This window comes from Aotus nancymaae, unplaced genomic scaffold, assembly GCF_030222135.1.
Source record: "Aotus nancymaae isolate 86718 unplaced genomic scaffold, 86718_ANA_hifiasm-v0.15.2.pri h1tg000059l, whole genome shotgun sequence".
NCBI classification, from domain to species: domain Eukaryota; kingdom Metazoa; phylum Chordata; class Mammalia; order Primates; family Aotidae; genus Aotus; species Aotus nancymaae.
In genome coordinates this window covers 60,227,134-60,242,997 of record NW_026988473.1, presented here as the reverse complement: position 1 = coordinate 60,242,997, position 15,864 = coordinate 60,227,134, and the positions used below count along the sequence as shown (strand labels likewise).

The window sequence follows — 15,864 nt, the reverse complement described above, 5'->3', positions numbered from 1 at the left end:
AGAATGAAATGCAAAGGAGGTTAATTTTACCCAGGAGAGCATTCATATCCTTTTCCACTTGTCAGAATGGACTTGATTCGTAAGTGCTCTTTTACCTACCTAGGAATACATCACAAGAGCACACCACCCTTGGTGTCTTCCCTAAACACTTTGTGTTTTTTTGTAGTGATTATGGTTACATGCCCTTCTCCTCCTGGGCAGGTCCTTTTCCCTTCTGTCTCAGCCTTGCTGCCAACACAAGATCATACAGCCTCTGTGTCCACCCAGCCAGTTAATTGTTCATGGACCAACCTAGTGATCTGGCCTCAATCTCTCCACTGCCAGCTCTAGGTGCTATTGTTTTTTTTTTTTTACTGATAATACAAGTAACAATATTCTGGATAATTTTTTTTAAAGCATAAAACCAGGAAAACCCATAATACAACTATCCAGAGTTTGCATAGCCTTTCTGTCTTTTTAAAAGACATTTTTTTAAATTTACACATACAATTTTATATATCACTCTTTTCACTTAACACTATAAACATTTTTCCATGCTGTTAAATACTCTTCAGAAACATAAATTATAATGATGGCACAACACTCTACTGGATAGTCATACTGTAATTTACTCAACCAGTTTTCTACTGTTGGACTTTAAGATTGTTAAGCATCGATTTTGCCCATATTTTAGACTATTTCTTTAGGACAGATTCCCAGAAGTGGAATTAGAGGATCAGAGGATATAAACATTTTTAAAGCTCCCGATAGATACTGCCAAATTGCTTTTCAGAAAACCGTTGCCAGTCTACACTTCCAACATTGCCAATGCGTTTTTCTACCAATAGAGATCTGTCTAAAGGATAATAAAATTTAAATGAAACATGCAGTCCTCAAATTATTAATGCATGGAGAGGCATCAAGACCAGAGCACAAAGGCATGTGGCAACGGTCCTACCTATTTCCAGGTATGCAGTTAACAATGGGTTACTGTGTGCACACAGAACAGAAATTTTGCAAGAGTGAAGAGTAATATAATTAGATTTCAGACCGTCTAATCCAAGGCCTGTGTCTATTTTGTTCACTGCTGTATCCCGGCACACAAGATAGCGTCTGGCACATACAGCCACTCAATAAAAATTTGTTGAGTGAATTAACACAGAATCTTCTTTCAGATGTAATCTTTCACCAGCTGTAGGGTTTAGTTACTCCTGAATTTATAGGAAGCATGACTGGCTGGATCAGACACTCTTGTAAAGGTCTGTTCAATGCTGAGATCGTATTACAACTTTGGAAAATCAGTTTAAATAAAGGTGACACAATAAACAGCTCTCTAGGAGAAAAACAAATATACTTACCTAAAAGGACGCATCTCAGCACCAGTTGCAAGGTGCAAATACACATATGTATCTGTAATACATATGTATATTTGCAAGCATGCAAAAAATACACTTCAGTGAGTTTTGTCATCTCCATAGTACACCCTTTAATAGGCAGTAACATAAGGTTGTTCACATGCTGCCCATGGGCAAAGCATTTTTGGGACTACCTTCAGTTCATTCTATTATTGTTGGTTGCAATTTGGCATCAGTTTCAGTGTTGCCAACACTGGTTTTGGTATTTTATGTGGGAATAATATAGGTGATTTTATAATATCATTTTCAGTCAAAAACAAGCACAAAATTTATTTTGTGAACCAGATTATGTTCAAGGTAACATAGCCAATCATTCAGCTCTAGTTTACTCTCCTGGCTCTATAGATTCCCTCCAATATTCCATAATTTCCTTTTTTTGTTTGTTTGAGACAGGGTCTCACTCTGTCGCCCAGGCTGTAGTGCAGTAGCATGATTATGGCTCACTGCAGCCTGGACCTCCAGGGCTCAAGCGATCCTCCTGCCTCAGCCCCACAAGTAGCTGGGACTATAGGTAAGTGCCACCATGCCAGGCTAATTATTGTATTTTTTTTTGTAGAGACGGGGGTTTCACCATGCTGCCCAGGTTGGTCTTGAACTTCAGGCCTCAAGTAATCTGCCTGCCTCAGCCTCCCAGAGTGCTAGGATTATAGACGTGAACTCTTGTGCCTAGGCCACAATTTCTACATAATAAATTGTTAGACACTGCCAGATCAATGTGGCATTAATAATGTTATTGATGGAAAATAATCAATCATCTGTCATTTTTATGTATACACTAGACCAGGGTTTGTATCAAACTATGGCCTATGGGCCAAATCCAAGTTTTATTGGAAACAGCCATGCTCATCCGTTTCTGTATCAGCTATGTCTGCTTTTACATTAAAATACTGAGTACTGGCAAAAGAGACCATACGGCCCATAAAGACTCCTTTACAGAAGTCTGTTGACCCTTGGGCTATACCCAAGTGAGTCCCTGGAGGTACTACAGCTCCCCAATACAGATTTTTTTGTTTCTGGATATTAATACAGGGAGAGGGGTGATACAACTAGGATGGCGTTTGCAAGGATCTGATAAGAGAGACACTGAAGAACATAAATACATGATGGCTGTCTCAGAAAAGATATAAACGTCTGGTAAAATCTGGGTGGGCTGATTGAAGAAGAAGCAATTGGAGAAGGCAGGATATCATATAGTTTAGCAGCAAAGGTAGGCTCTTATTGAGTCACGTGGGACCCTGCTGAGACCCAATCCCAAAGAGCCTAGTAAAACTTTCTGGTGATGATGTCTGCAAATAGCAGGCAAGCTGAACAGCGTTTGTAATGTAATGACAGACAATTCCCCAATAGTACCCCATTCCTTTATTAGGTGTCCTCAAGTCATTTAGCACCCAGATTTATCCAGGCATTTCCAAAGGCAAGTATAGACTTTGACTAAAACATGGATCTGAGAGAAAGGTTCTGGGAAGGAGGCCCCAGGTAAACATTTTTCCCAAATGATAACATTTCATTGAAGACTCAGTCAGGGTCAGAATTCAGAAGACAGCAGAACCATCCACATGTTTTTCTAAGTTACAGATTCGGTGAACATTTTATTCTTTCTCTTTTTGATCAATACTAGTGGGGCAAATGGAGCAAGGTAGGCTGGGGTGATGGAAGGGGAGAATTGCATAAAATCAGTGATAGGATGACCTGCCCCAGATGGCATGTATTTCTTTCTCAGCAGTGGCATAAAACATTCCATGTGAACTCTGAATTAGGATGGGTGTGGGTGTGGGGACAAAGATCAACCTAAAAGTCAAACAGAGTCATTGACCAATTGTGTTAAGCTTGAGAAAGTTTGCAGATGGCCAGCTCTCTTCCTGACATCCCACAGAAAGCCAGGCTTGATCTCCTGTGGTTAGGTGGAGCTTCTCTTGCCAGGGAAAATACAGTTGCTAGGATAATGGGCTTTGGATGTTATCGCTCTGAAAAAGTTTCATAACTCTTGGTATCAGAGGTAACCAAATTGCCTCCTTGAGAAACTGCTGACACTGGATGCCTCTGGGGAGTGCAACTGATGGTGGCTACAGGTGAGAGGGAGCTTTCCCTGCCCATGCCCCTTACAAAAAACAAATCAACATATCATCCCCCCATGTTGCCCCACCATGCTTCTTGAGGATAAGAAGGCAGCCTGGGGCCAGGGCTAGAGCAGACAATTTCTTTACTCAGCAGCTGAAGTGGGGAGCTGGAAGAAGGATCCAAAAAATCAGAGAGAAGAGTTGTAAGTTAAGTGGCAAACCATGACCCAAAGGTCTATTGAAGTATCAGCACACCAAAGTGACCAAAAGCAGCTAATGAAGGTGTGACCCGGGACCAGAAAACAAAGCAACAAGGAAATAGAGGAGTAAGAGCAAACTGGTGGATAATAAATTGAGAGGTGTCTTAAAACAGCCAAGGGGAAGAGCCTGGAGTGTGACAGACACACAGCTGGATGTGTGAGACTATGGGACCAGGAGCTCAAGAGGCCTAGGTAGCAAGGTGCAGGCCAGGGCAAAACGTGGATCAGCAATGAAATGGATTTGGTAGGTGAGCACATTAGGAGTACTCATATAAGAACTTTCCTGTTTGGGGATGCCTAGATCATGCTCTACCTTTGGGTTTACAGATTCTGAGCAGCCAAATGTGAATGGCTTGCTCTGGATAAGTCCTTTTCATTACAGCCACCTGGAAGCATTTGAATTCACACTCCTGATTACCTGCTTCTGGTTGCTGTGTCTAAACCATGTCTGAACCAGCATAGCTCTGGTACTCTATACTCCAGCAAGGGTCTTGGTCCAGCATCATTGGCAGGGACACACCAGCACTGTTCATAGGACTGGAATCAAACCCAGAAGTAAGCTATCTCAGGACCTCTGGGTTGTAACAGGTTAGAAGCAATGCCTGCAGGCAGGGTTGTGGGATCCTGGCCTCGGTCCAGAAGCATATAAATCTGCAACAATTACCACTGGGTGGGCCTCAGCAAGGATTAATATAACGTTCAGCAACAAATCTGCAAGAACTAGTGGCGGGGACTTTGTTCCTAAAGTGCAGTGTCCGTGGTGCCAAGTGCTTGTGGGCAACCCAGAGCCACATCTGATGTAGGAAGACTTAACGGTCCTGAAATGGAATGTCTAGAAAACTGTTAAGGAGCTGAAGGTCTACAAGCTGTTGCTTGGTTTGAGTTCTTATATAGTATCTTCTCTTTGTGGGACAAGGTCTAGCTTTCAAGGTGCCTCAGAATTAACAGGTGTTGGCCGGGGGTGGTGGCTCACACCTGTAATCCCAGTACTTTGGGAGGCTGAGGTGGGTGGATCACCTGAGGTCAGGAGTTCAAGATCAGCCTGGCCAACATGGTGAAACCTCATCTCTACTAAAAATACAAAAATTAACCGGGTGCAGTGGTGCATGCCTGTAATCCCAGCTGCTCGGGAAGCTGAGGCAGGAGAATCACTTGAACCCAGGAGGTGGAGGTTGCAGTGAGCTGAGATTGTACCACTGCACTCCAGCCTGGGCAGTAGAGCAGATTCCATCTCAAAAAACAAAACAACAACAACCACAACAAGAACAGGTGTTAATGAGGAACTTGTAATTTTTGCAGGTGAGTAAAGAAAGTGATAGAACAGAACTAAAAGTAACTGTGATGAATAAATAAGTGTTGCGCCTCTACTCTCAAGCAAAATTGTTTAATAGGAGCTGCTGTACGTAAAAATCCTTGAGTAAAACAAAGACACTGGCCAATTCTGTGAAATGCTGTTACCAAACCCCTGCCTGCTGAATGTTTCTAGTCTATGCGGTATCACTTGGAACCCACTTGAGAAAAGTTCCATTCCATAAATCCTGGCAGAGGCAGGAAGAGAAGAAACGAACAAGTTTGAACTTGCAGAATCTGCTTGTTGAGGATTCCCACTGGAAAATCAGATATCAAATTGGTTGTTACAAACCAATTCACAGACTCAGGAGAAGCAATTTATCAACAACTGGCATAGAGTTGGAGGCACAGGAGAGGAAGCAAATTATCCCAAATTGTTCATCCACTGCAATACTATTATCTTCCTCTTTAAACTTTGCTATTTTAGCCACTGCATCATCATTTTCTACTGATGCAGGTTTGACCTGCTTTCCCTAATTTCACAGTCCCCTGTCATATCCATCCTCATGGATCCAGTTCAAGAACCATCTCATCCACGAAGCCCATCAGCCCTTGGAGATCTTGTTTATAACTTCCACATTGTCAATGTCCGGCAGTGTTCTAAAAACAGCAAGTTCTCAAAACTATAGGCATTAGTTACTAAAAACAGGCTGCTGTATGGGAATCCACACATAGGCAGCAGGCTCCCTTAATTCAGGGTCTACAGAACCACCTGGTCTTCCTCCCCACACATCACAGCTTAGGCCTGGGTCCCCAGGTTTATATTTTCTAGGATCAGATCCTCCTCTTCCAGCAGAGGAGATACCCAAATGAATGGGGGTCCAAAGCACAGGACTAGAATGAAGCAAACCCAGCTCTTCTGTGAGGTGTAGGCCTGTGAGAAGATCAGTATTGGTGGTCAACCCCTGATTCCTAAGGCGCTCCCACTGAGTCATCTGGGACAGATCAGCCCCTTGGGCCAGCACTGCTCAGTAGTACCAGCAACCCACTGCCTTCTGTACCATACCTCAGGCCCTGACTGCGAAGCAGGATGAAACTGTAAGCCTTCTTTTGGGGTCCTCCCAAAACAGCATGTCTCCCTGGGCACAAAGATACAGATTCCAGGAGATCCTGTTCCTCACTTCTCAGTGGCATGATCCTCTGAGGCAGAATGTTGAGAACAAAGGAACAGGACTGCCACAACAAGCTAAGGTCTGGGCAGAGAAGAAATCCAAACTTGTTGAGCAAAAAAAAAAAAAAAAAAAAATCAAGAACAAGCAAGTACCAGAAGGCAACGGCCAGAAGTTCTTCAAAGTCGTGGAGAACAGCAAGGAAGATGGTAAAACAGTCGAGCAAAGAGTAATGAGGAGGGCCATGACATATAGGGAGGAGTGGCAAAAACTGAAAATAGGTGAGCAGCCAAAGAAGGTGCCTAACAGTGAGGCAGCTTCCTAGTTCTGGTTCGGCTAACTCACGTTCCTCTCACCATGGGGTGAACCAATTCTCAGCTACCCTGGGGGGAAGGCTTGTTGAAGATGAGGCCTGAAGAAGCTGGCTGGCAGGGTAGTGGACTCTGGGATGGGATACGGGTAGGGGCATTTCCCCACCAGCTTCACCCTGGAGATGACTCCATGTTTCAGAACCTGTTACCTTTTTCCTCAAACATGAGCTATTTTTCCTAGTTTCCTTTGAAAGATCGGTCTGAAAGTCAAGTTTTCGTGGTGTAGGCTCACCCTTCAAAACACCTGAAATAACTTTTGCAGAAATCTTCCTCATGTTCAAGTTTTCTTTCAAAATGAGCCTAACAGTTTCTTTGTCTAAATTTAACTCTTCAGCCATCATCCTCACAGTTAACTGCCTGTTTGAACAAACCAAGTCCTTGACCTTCTGGATATTTTCATCTGTCCTGTGGGTGACTGGACGCCCACTTCGGGCATCATCTCGAACATCTTCCCGTCCTTCTTTAAACCTTTTGTGCCAGTCAAAAACTCTGGCCCTTGACATGACTTCATCCCCATAAGCTTCTTTTAAAAGATGGTGGGTCTCACTTGCAGACTTATTCAATTTCACGCAAAATTTGATACTAATCCTTTGTTCTAAATAGCGGTCACTCATTCTGGCACTGAACAACACAGGAGCGTTAACAGGCTACGACTGTGAGGGAAAAACACTTCAATCTCTATAGGGCTGTAGGTGTAATCATATCGCTATTCTTGCTTTTCTAGAAGCCTGGCGAGGAAAGAGTAATTGCTTTTCTGAGATTTTGTCCCTCAGCTTCCAGTCGAGACTAGGGAGATCCGTTCTGGGAAGCTAACAGGACCAACAGTCGCTGCAAAGCTGGAAAAATTAAATCTCCTACAACCACGTCTGCATCCAACCAGTGCAGCACATCTGCCGAGAGTTTGCCAATCAGTCACCAAGGTCGCCCCGATTCCGCGGCCCTTAAAGGGTATACGGCGATTTCTGCAAGAAAGGCCTAAGCGGTGGCAACTTAAGCAAGCAAGGAGAGGTGCATAGGTCATATAACGTGCAAGCTCGCCCCAGATCTGCAGAAACCCGCGCACAGCAAACCTACCGGAACAGCCCGGGGCTCGCCTACTCTAGGGTCCCGGGAGACAGGTGCGCATGCGCAATTCCCTTCCCCCGCGGATTAGACTGTGCGCAGTCGCACTGAGGCAGCGCGCGCCAAGTCCCGCCTCTGCCTCGTCACACCCCGGCAGGCGCGCTTCCTTGCGCGTGCCCGCCTGCGGAGAAGGCGGAAAGGAAGGGCGGGGGAGGAAGGCTGAGGGAAGAGAGGGCACCCCCGGGCGTCAGAGTGCATTGTGGGAAGGAGGCGGCAGCGTCTCGGGCGGGCGGGAGGTGCACCAGCGGCGGCGGCGGCGGTAAATCCTCCCGGCCGCTCACAGCACTGTGGAGCCGCGTCCCCAGCCCGGCCTCGGACCGCGGCACCCCTCCTGGCCCTCGCGGCTTTCCGCCCGCCAGCCCCTCCCCCGCGCGCCGGCCCTACAGAGTCGGCCGGCCGGCCTGGCTCCCCTCCCCGGCCCCGACGGGCGGGCGGACTGCCCTGAGGAGGCGGGGAGGGGAGGGCTGGGCCGGCCGGCAGGCGGGCGACGATGCCGAACTTCTGCGCTGCCCCCAACTGCACGCGGAAGAGCACGCAGTCCGACCTGGCCTTCTTCAGGTTCCCGCGGGACCCGGCCAGGTAAGCGGCGGGCGCGGAGCGGGCGGCCCGGGCCCACCTTGACGGTGAGCGCTGCCAGCCGCCGGCCCCAGGCGGGATCCCGGGCTGAGACGGGCGTGGGAGGGGGGCGCAGCGCACTGCCGTCGACCCCAGCTTTGGACCGAGATGGGGAGGTGTCCGCCAGCCGTGGGCGGGCGGGCGTCCGGGGACCTCGGAGCACGTGCTCTGGCGGGGGCTCGGCGCAGAGGGCACCATCCCAAACGTGAGGGAGCTGGGGCTGCCCGCGGACGCGGGATGCCGTGGGTTCTTGCCGTGGCTCACTTGCTGTATGACCTCGGGCGAGTCGTTTTCCTTTCTGGGCTTTAGTTTCCTTAGCTGTCAAAAGAGAGGAGGACTCTATGGTTGTGGCCACTAGGGCCCTTCCCTCTCCTTGCCACCACCCCCGGGACGGTGTTTCTGTTTTGATTCCCACTGCCTTTTTTTGTCACAACTACTCTCTCCTTCGGACTTGTCATTGCACGGTTCAAGGTTCATTTTCTGGCTGTTACCGTTACTCATTTTCTCACTTGGTTATTGTAGGTATAACAGGGTGTACGTGTGAGGGCGTGGAATTGGTATTGAAAGTTCTTCCTTGAGATAACCCACACACACTGACTTATATTTAGGGAGTGGTAGCGTAGGGACCATGTTTGAAAGGCCGAGATGTTTCATAGGCCTGTCTTGTTGGTTCATTCTTCAAAAATCAATGCCTGCTATGTGCCGAGCTCAGATGTTAGGTGCTCGGAATTCATGGACAAATAAGCGTGTCACTGCTTGCAGAAAGCTCTCAGTCCATTAAGGGAACAGGTACAGCAACAGGGGATTATAATGTAGTATGTTATTTATTAATTATTTCAATAATTATTGAAGGTCTACTCTATGCTTGGCATTATTGTGAGCAATGAGGGTTATAGATGAACACATCGAAGTCCATTCTCATGAAGATTACATTCTATTGGCGTTGGGGGTGGGGGTCGGAGAATAAATAAGTAAAATACAAAGTGTGTCGGATGATGATAAATACTGTGGAGAAAAATAAGCAAAGGTTAGAGGGTAGGGGAATAAATAGTACCAAGGGACGCACAATTGCTATTTTAAATAGAGTGATTAGAGAAGGCCTCACTAAGAAGGTGAATTTGAGCAAACACCAGGTGAAGGGGCCAGCTATGGAGATAACCTTGGGCAGCAGCATTCCAGACTGTGGAAACAGTAAGTGCAAAGACGGGGCAGCCAGGAGTCCAGGGGGAGGGACTGGGAGAGAGGTAAGATGAAACCAGAAAGGTGTGTGTATGGTAGGGGCAAATTCTGTAAGGTAGGACATTGTAGGTCTTGGAAGGTACTATGGTTTTTATTGTGAGTGAAATAGCAAGTCATTGAAGGGTTTAGAGAAGAGACTTAAATTTTAGCAGGCTCAGTTGCTGCTCGTTAAATAGATTGTAGGGAGGCAAAGGTGAAGCCGGAAGACTAGTTAAAAGGCTGTTGCAGTAATTCAGATTAGTAGAGGAGGAGATGGCAAATTTGAGATACGGTTTGAAGAGGTCAACAGGTTTTGCCAATGGTTTGGAGGTGGCTTGTACAAGAAAAAGAGAAGTCAAGGACGACTTCAAGATTTTAAAAATCTATGCTGGCAGGGTTGGTTTGAACTCTTTTCCTGGCTTCAAGCAAACCTCCTGCCTCTGTCTCCCAAAGTGCTACAACAGGTTTGAGCCACCGCACCCAGCCGATTTCAAGAATTTTAACGTGAGCATTTGCTGAGATAGGGAAGACTGGAAAGAGCAGGTTTGGGTTTGAGAGGCCTGATAGATATTCCAGAATAGATGTCTAGGCCGGCACATGGTGGTTCACGCCTGTAATCCCAGTACTTTGGAAGGCTGAAGCAGGTAGATCACTTGAGGTCAGGAGTTCAAGATCAGCCTGGCCAACGTAGTGAAACCCTGTCTCGACCAAAAATTAGCCGGGTGCAGTGGCTCATGCCTGCAATCCTAGCACTTTGGGAGGCCCAGGCGGCCAGATCACTTGAGGTCAGGAGTTCGAGACCAGACTAACCAACATGGAGAAACCCCGTTTCTACTAAAAATACAAAATTCGCCGGATGTGGTAGCATATGCATGGCACATGCAACTTGGGAGGCTGAGGCAGGAGAATCGCTTGAACCCGGAAGGCGGAGGTTGTGGTGAGCCGGGATCATGCCACTGCACTCCAGCCTGGGCAACAAGAGCGAAACTGTCTCCAAAAAAAAAAAAAAGCCAGACATGGTGGTGCACGCCTGTAGTCCCAGCTGCTCAGGAGGCTGAGACATGAGAATTGCTTTAACCCAGGAGGCGGAGGTTGCAGTGAGCTGGGATTGTGCCACTGTACTCCGGCCTGGGGGACACAGTGAGATTCTGTCTTAAAAAAGAAAAAAAGGAAGCCTTTCAACATACCATATACAGAAATGAACTCCAAATGACCTATACTTTTATTTAGATCAAGGCCTAACTATAAGAACTATACCATTAAACTTTTAGAAAAAAAAATACAGATAAATCTTCATGACTTTAGATAGCACGTTCTAGTTTGTGTTTTGTTTTTTGAGAGAGTCTCACTGTTGCTCAGGCTGGTGTGCAGTGGCACAATGTCGGCTTACTGCAACCTCTGCCGCCTGGATTCAAGAGATTTTACTGACTCAGCCTCCCAAGTAGCTGGGATTACAGACGCCCACCACCACGCCTTGCTAATTTTTGTATTGCTTTAGTAGAGATGGGGTTTCACCATGTTGGCCAGGCTAGTCTCTAACTCCTGTCCTCAGGTGATCTGCCCGCCTTGGCCTCCAGAAGTGCTGGGATTACAGGTGTGAGCCATCATGCCCATCTGGCAGCACATTCTTAGATATGATCAAATTACATGAAATAAAAAGAAAGACTATTTGGACTTCATCAAAATTAAACTTTTGTGTATCAAAGGACATTACCAAGAAAGTGAAAAGAATGGAAGAAAGTACTTGCAAGTAATTCAACTGATGAGGGCCTAGTATCCAGAGTATATAAAGAACTCTTACTGGCTGCCTTGGTTGTCTTTAAAATAAAATTAAAAAAAAAAAAAAGAACTCTTACAATTCAGCAACAAAAAGACAACCCAACTTAAAAATAGGCAAAGGACTTCTTTCCTTAAAGGAAAGATACAGATGGCTAACAAGCACATGAAAGATGAAGCAATTCTCTTGCCTCAGCCTCTCGAGTAGCTGGGACTATAGGTTCGCGCCACCATGCCCAGCTAATTTTGTATTTTTTAGTGGAGACGTGCTTTCACCATTTTGGCCAGGATGGTCTTGATCTCTTGACCTTGGAATCCGCCTGCCTCGGCCTCCCAAAGTGCTGGGATTACAGGAGTGAGCCACCTCGCCTGGCCATGAATTTCTTTTTTAAAAGGATATTTATTGAGATGCAATTCACATACCATATAATTCACCCATTTAAAATATATGATTTGGGATATGTACATTAATTTAAAATTTTGGTTCAATACATACAACAAAATTTGCTTTATTAACTATTAAGTGTACAATTCAGTGGCATTCGTTACGGTCACAGTGTTGTACAACCATCTCCACTATTTCCAAAACCTTTTCATTATCCCAAACAAAAACTGTAACCATTAGACAATAACCTCCCATTCCCCTGCCCTCCCAGCCTTTGATAACCTCAAATCCACTTTTAGTCTTTATAAATTTGCCTGTTCTAGGTTCATGTAAGTTGAATCATATAATATTTTTCCTTTTATTTCTGGCTTGTTTACATAATATGTTCAAGGTCTTTTTATCCAACTCAAATCTGCTCGTACCACATGATTTCAAGTTCTACTGTATTTGATAGTTTCCTTTTCACTGTTCCCAGAGTTAGTTATAACAAAGAAGTAGTTTCCAGAGGTGTTACTGAATTAATAACAGTATTTTTAGGGTTATTAGTTTTAACCCCTCCCATTTCTTCTGTAAACAGGTTGTAGGGAAGGTTGATAAAAGGGGATATTGCCAGTCTAGTCTTCAAATACTAGCTAGCATTGTTAACTAACAATAAAGATGAATATATTTAATGCTATTAAAACAGTACATTAAAAATAAAAAGAAAAAATAAATAAATAAATAAATAAAAAACAGTACATTTCCCAGTCATCAGTTATAAATTCCATGCACCCTTTTAGAAACAGCTATTTAGAAATAGTTTAAACTTCTAGAGTGTAGTTAATGAAGTGTATGGTGTGGTGTTTACATAGCATAATAGTTTTTATTGTTTTAGAAAAAGTGGCATTAATATGCTTCTTTTTTAAAAAGGTGAAATTATCAACCCAGCTTAGGTCAGTGACAGGGTTCAAATAAAAAAACAAAACAAAACAAAACAAAACACTGCCTGAGGTTGCAGTGAGCCGAGATCAAACCACTGCACTCCGAGAGAGTGGGACTCCATCTCAAGAAAAAAGAAACACTGCCTATACTGCCTAAATCTTGATTGCCCCCAGGCCAAGGCTTGCCACGTGAGGCAGCTCGCAGTGGAGCTCTTCCCTAAACCAGAAGGTACAGGTAGAGGTAATGAATTGCTCTGATTAGAGATAGTTGCTCTCTCCCTCCTCCTCAGGCAGCTAGCTAGTACTCGCTTACCCAAGATGGGTGAGGACTTACTTCCAAGGTTCTTCTGGCAATTTAATCAAGGCTGATTGAGAGTTGATGTACTCTACTTTGTGAAATGTAAAACGGGGGTGGGACTCATGAGGGTGCCTGTATTAGTGCCTTTGGGCTGCTATAACAAAATACCTTAGACTGGGTGATTTTTAAACAACAGAAATTTATTTCTCATAGTTCTGGAAGCTGGGAAGTCCAAGATGAAGTCACCAGCAAATTTGGCATCTGATGAGGGCTCACTCTCAGCTTCTTAGATGGTGCCTTGCTGTGTTCTCACGTGATGGAAGGGGCAAACAAGGCTTCCCCCACATGACCTAAGTCACCTCCCAGATGCCCACCTCCCAACAGCACTGTGCTGGGATTGTTTCAACGTGAAATTTGAGGGGACACAGACATTCAGGACATAGCATTCCCCGACACCTTTCAGGGAGTCCACAATGTCAAAACTTTTCATAATAACACTGATATTATTTGCACTTTTCATATTCAGTCTCTCAGGAGTGGACAGTGGAATTTTGGGGGTGCTACATAACATGGATTATTGCTTTGTTAAATTGTGTATTGTGTCTTCTAGAATTTTCTAAATATGATTATTCACTTCTGGGTGTTCGGTAGACATTTTGTCAGAAATAAACAGCTGATGACAGTCCTTCCTTCTGTGAGAGGACACCTGAGTCCTCTAAGTCTCTAATACTTAAAGACTCTCTCAGTCTCTAATATTTAAAGACTTTTCTGGTGAGATCACCAATGATACTGATGTGATCTTTTTTTATATTGTATAATGAATTGCATTAATATTTATACGGTATGTATAACTCACTGAACTAATATTTTCCGAATGACCAATTTATGGTTTTACAGGAACATGCATGGATAAAAGATCTATTCAAAGTGCAAGATAGACTATGGGATTTTTTTTGTGTACTAGGGCATGAAAAAGCTCATTGGTCTGGTTTCATATTTCACGTTGCAACCAATCTTGAAGAAACTACCACTTGTGGAGAATTCATAACTGCATGGAAAAGGGAGGAGTATTGTAATAACCTTTTTAACTGTATATCATTGTGAGGCTAGATTTTCTTATATATTTCAGCCAAAGCAACATATAGCAATAAATTAAATTAGCTGTCCTCTGTTAAGTTGGACATTAAAGAGATTTGTGAAGATGAAGAAGTGTCATTTTTCTCACTAAATGTTTTTGTTTTGGAAAATGTAATTTTTTATTAAGACGTTATTCAAGGCTGGGCGCCGTGACTCATGCCTGTAATCCCAGCACTTTGGGAGACCGAGGCGGGAGAATCCCAAGGTCAAGAGATCAAGACCATCCTCACCAATATGGTGAAATCCTGTCTCTACTAAAAATACAAAAATTAAGTGGACGTGGTGGTGCACATCTGTAGTCAGCTACTCGGTAGGCTGAGGCGGGAGAATTGCTTCAACCCATGAAGCAGAGGTTACAATGAGCTGAGATCGTGCCACTGCACTCCAGCCTGGCAACAGACCAAGACTATCTCAAACAAAACAAAACAAAAAAATGTTATTTATGTTAGCATATTATAAGGATGGTATTTTAATGAATTAATATTTTTTTAATTTCTCAGTTTTAATTTCTATAATGATAAATGTTGTTAGATAAAATTCACATAAACAAAAGCTCTCTTTCGGGTCCTCAGTAATGTAATAGTGCAAATGAATCCTGGGTCATGAAGTTTGAGAATTGCTGCTCTAAAATGTGAGCAGCAAATTTCAAACTTTTTTTTGTTTTTGAGACAGAGTTTCACTCTTGTTGTCCAAGCTGGAGTGCAGTGGCACAATCTTGGCTCATTGCAGCCTCCATTCACTCCAACCTCCGCCTCCCGTCAAGCAATTTTCCTGTTTCAGCCTCCTGAGTAGCTGGGATTACAGGCATGTGCACCACCCCTGGCTAATTTTGTATTTTTAGTAGAGATGGGGTTTTTCCATGTTGGTCAGGCTGGTCTCGAACTCCTGACCTCAGGTGATCCACCCGCCTCGGCCTCCCAGAGTGCTGGATTACAGATGTAAGCCACCACACCCACTCCCCCCTACCAACTTTCTTTTATGGAACAATTCTGATTGGGCATGGTCACTTGTGCCTGTAATTTTAGCACTTTCAGAGGCCAAGGCAGGAGGATGGCTTAAACCCAGGAGTTTGAACTTAGAATGAGCTATGATTGCACTAGTGTGCTACAGCCTGAGCAACAGATTGAGACCCTGTCTCTCTCTTTTTTTTTAAGGAACAATTTTTTGACTAGGATTCCTTGGAATACACTTTTAGAAATGCTGCATTAGTAGGAAACCATTGAGGGAAAAACATAACAAAACAGAAGAAAAACGTTAAAAACAAAACAAAGAAGAAAACAACCATCAGTGATGGTTGACTAGTGCTGAAGGTGTTCAGGTGTTTACAGAAGGTGGCTGGGCGCAGTGGCTCATGTCTATAATCCCAAGCATTTTAAGAGTTGAGACGAGTGGATCGCTTGAGCCTGGGAGTTTGAGACCCGCCTGGGCAACATAATGGCACCTCTTCTCCTTACTTTAAAAATGAAATAAAAGATAGGCTGAGGTGGCTCACACCTGTAATCCCAAGACTTTGGGAGGCTGAGGTGGGTGGATCACCTGAGGCCAGGAGTTCAAGACCAGCCTGGCCAAGATGGCAAAACCTTGTCTCTACTAAAAGTACAGAAATTAGCTGGGCATGGTGGCGAGCACCTGTAATCTCAGCTACTAAGGAAGCTGAGGCAGGAGAATTGCTTGTGAACCTGGGTGGCGGAGGATGCAGTGAGCTGAGATCGCACCACTAGACTCCAGCCTGGGAAACAAGAACGAGACTCTATTTCGGGGGGAAAAAAAGAATGAAAGAAAAGTTAAAAAATGAAATAAGATGTGTACAGAAAGGGACCATTGGATTTGGCAGGATGGGTCAGTATTAATT

The 15,864-nt window shown here is 44.5% G+C and overlaps 2 protein-coding genes across 3 annotated transcripts in view; one reads left to right on the top strand and one right to left on the bottom strand.

Moving 5' to 3' along the window:
* GVQW3 (GVQW motif containing 3) overlaps window positions 1-7,666 on the bottom strand; it is a 28,794-nt gene extending 21,128 nt beyond the window's left edge. Inside the window, exon 1 of the mRNA XM_012469637.3 lies at window positions 6,691-7,666. Within this exon, the coding sequence (XP_012325060.3) occupies window positions 6,691-7,155 (465 nt within the window). The 5' untranslated portion in view covers window positions 7,156-7,666. The remainder of the gene's footprint in view (window positions 1-6,690) is intronic.
* Window positions 7,667-7,857: 191 nt separating this feature from the next.
* Window positions 7,858-15,864, top strand: part of THAP12 (THAP domain containing 12) — a 29,844-nt gene continuing 21,837 nt past the window's right edge. The window contains exon 1 of one of the 2 annotated variants that reach the window (XM_012469639.3): window positions 7,858-8,242. In XM_012469639.3, coding sequence (XP_012325062.1) covers window positions 8,154-8,242 — 89 coding nt within the window. In that variant the 5' untranslated portion in view covers window positions 7,858-8,153. The remainder of the gene's footprint in view (window positions 8,243-15,864) is intronic. The other variant, XM_064365306.1, reaches the window with a different exon arrangement.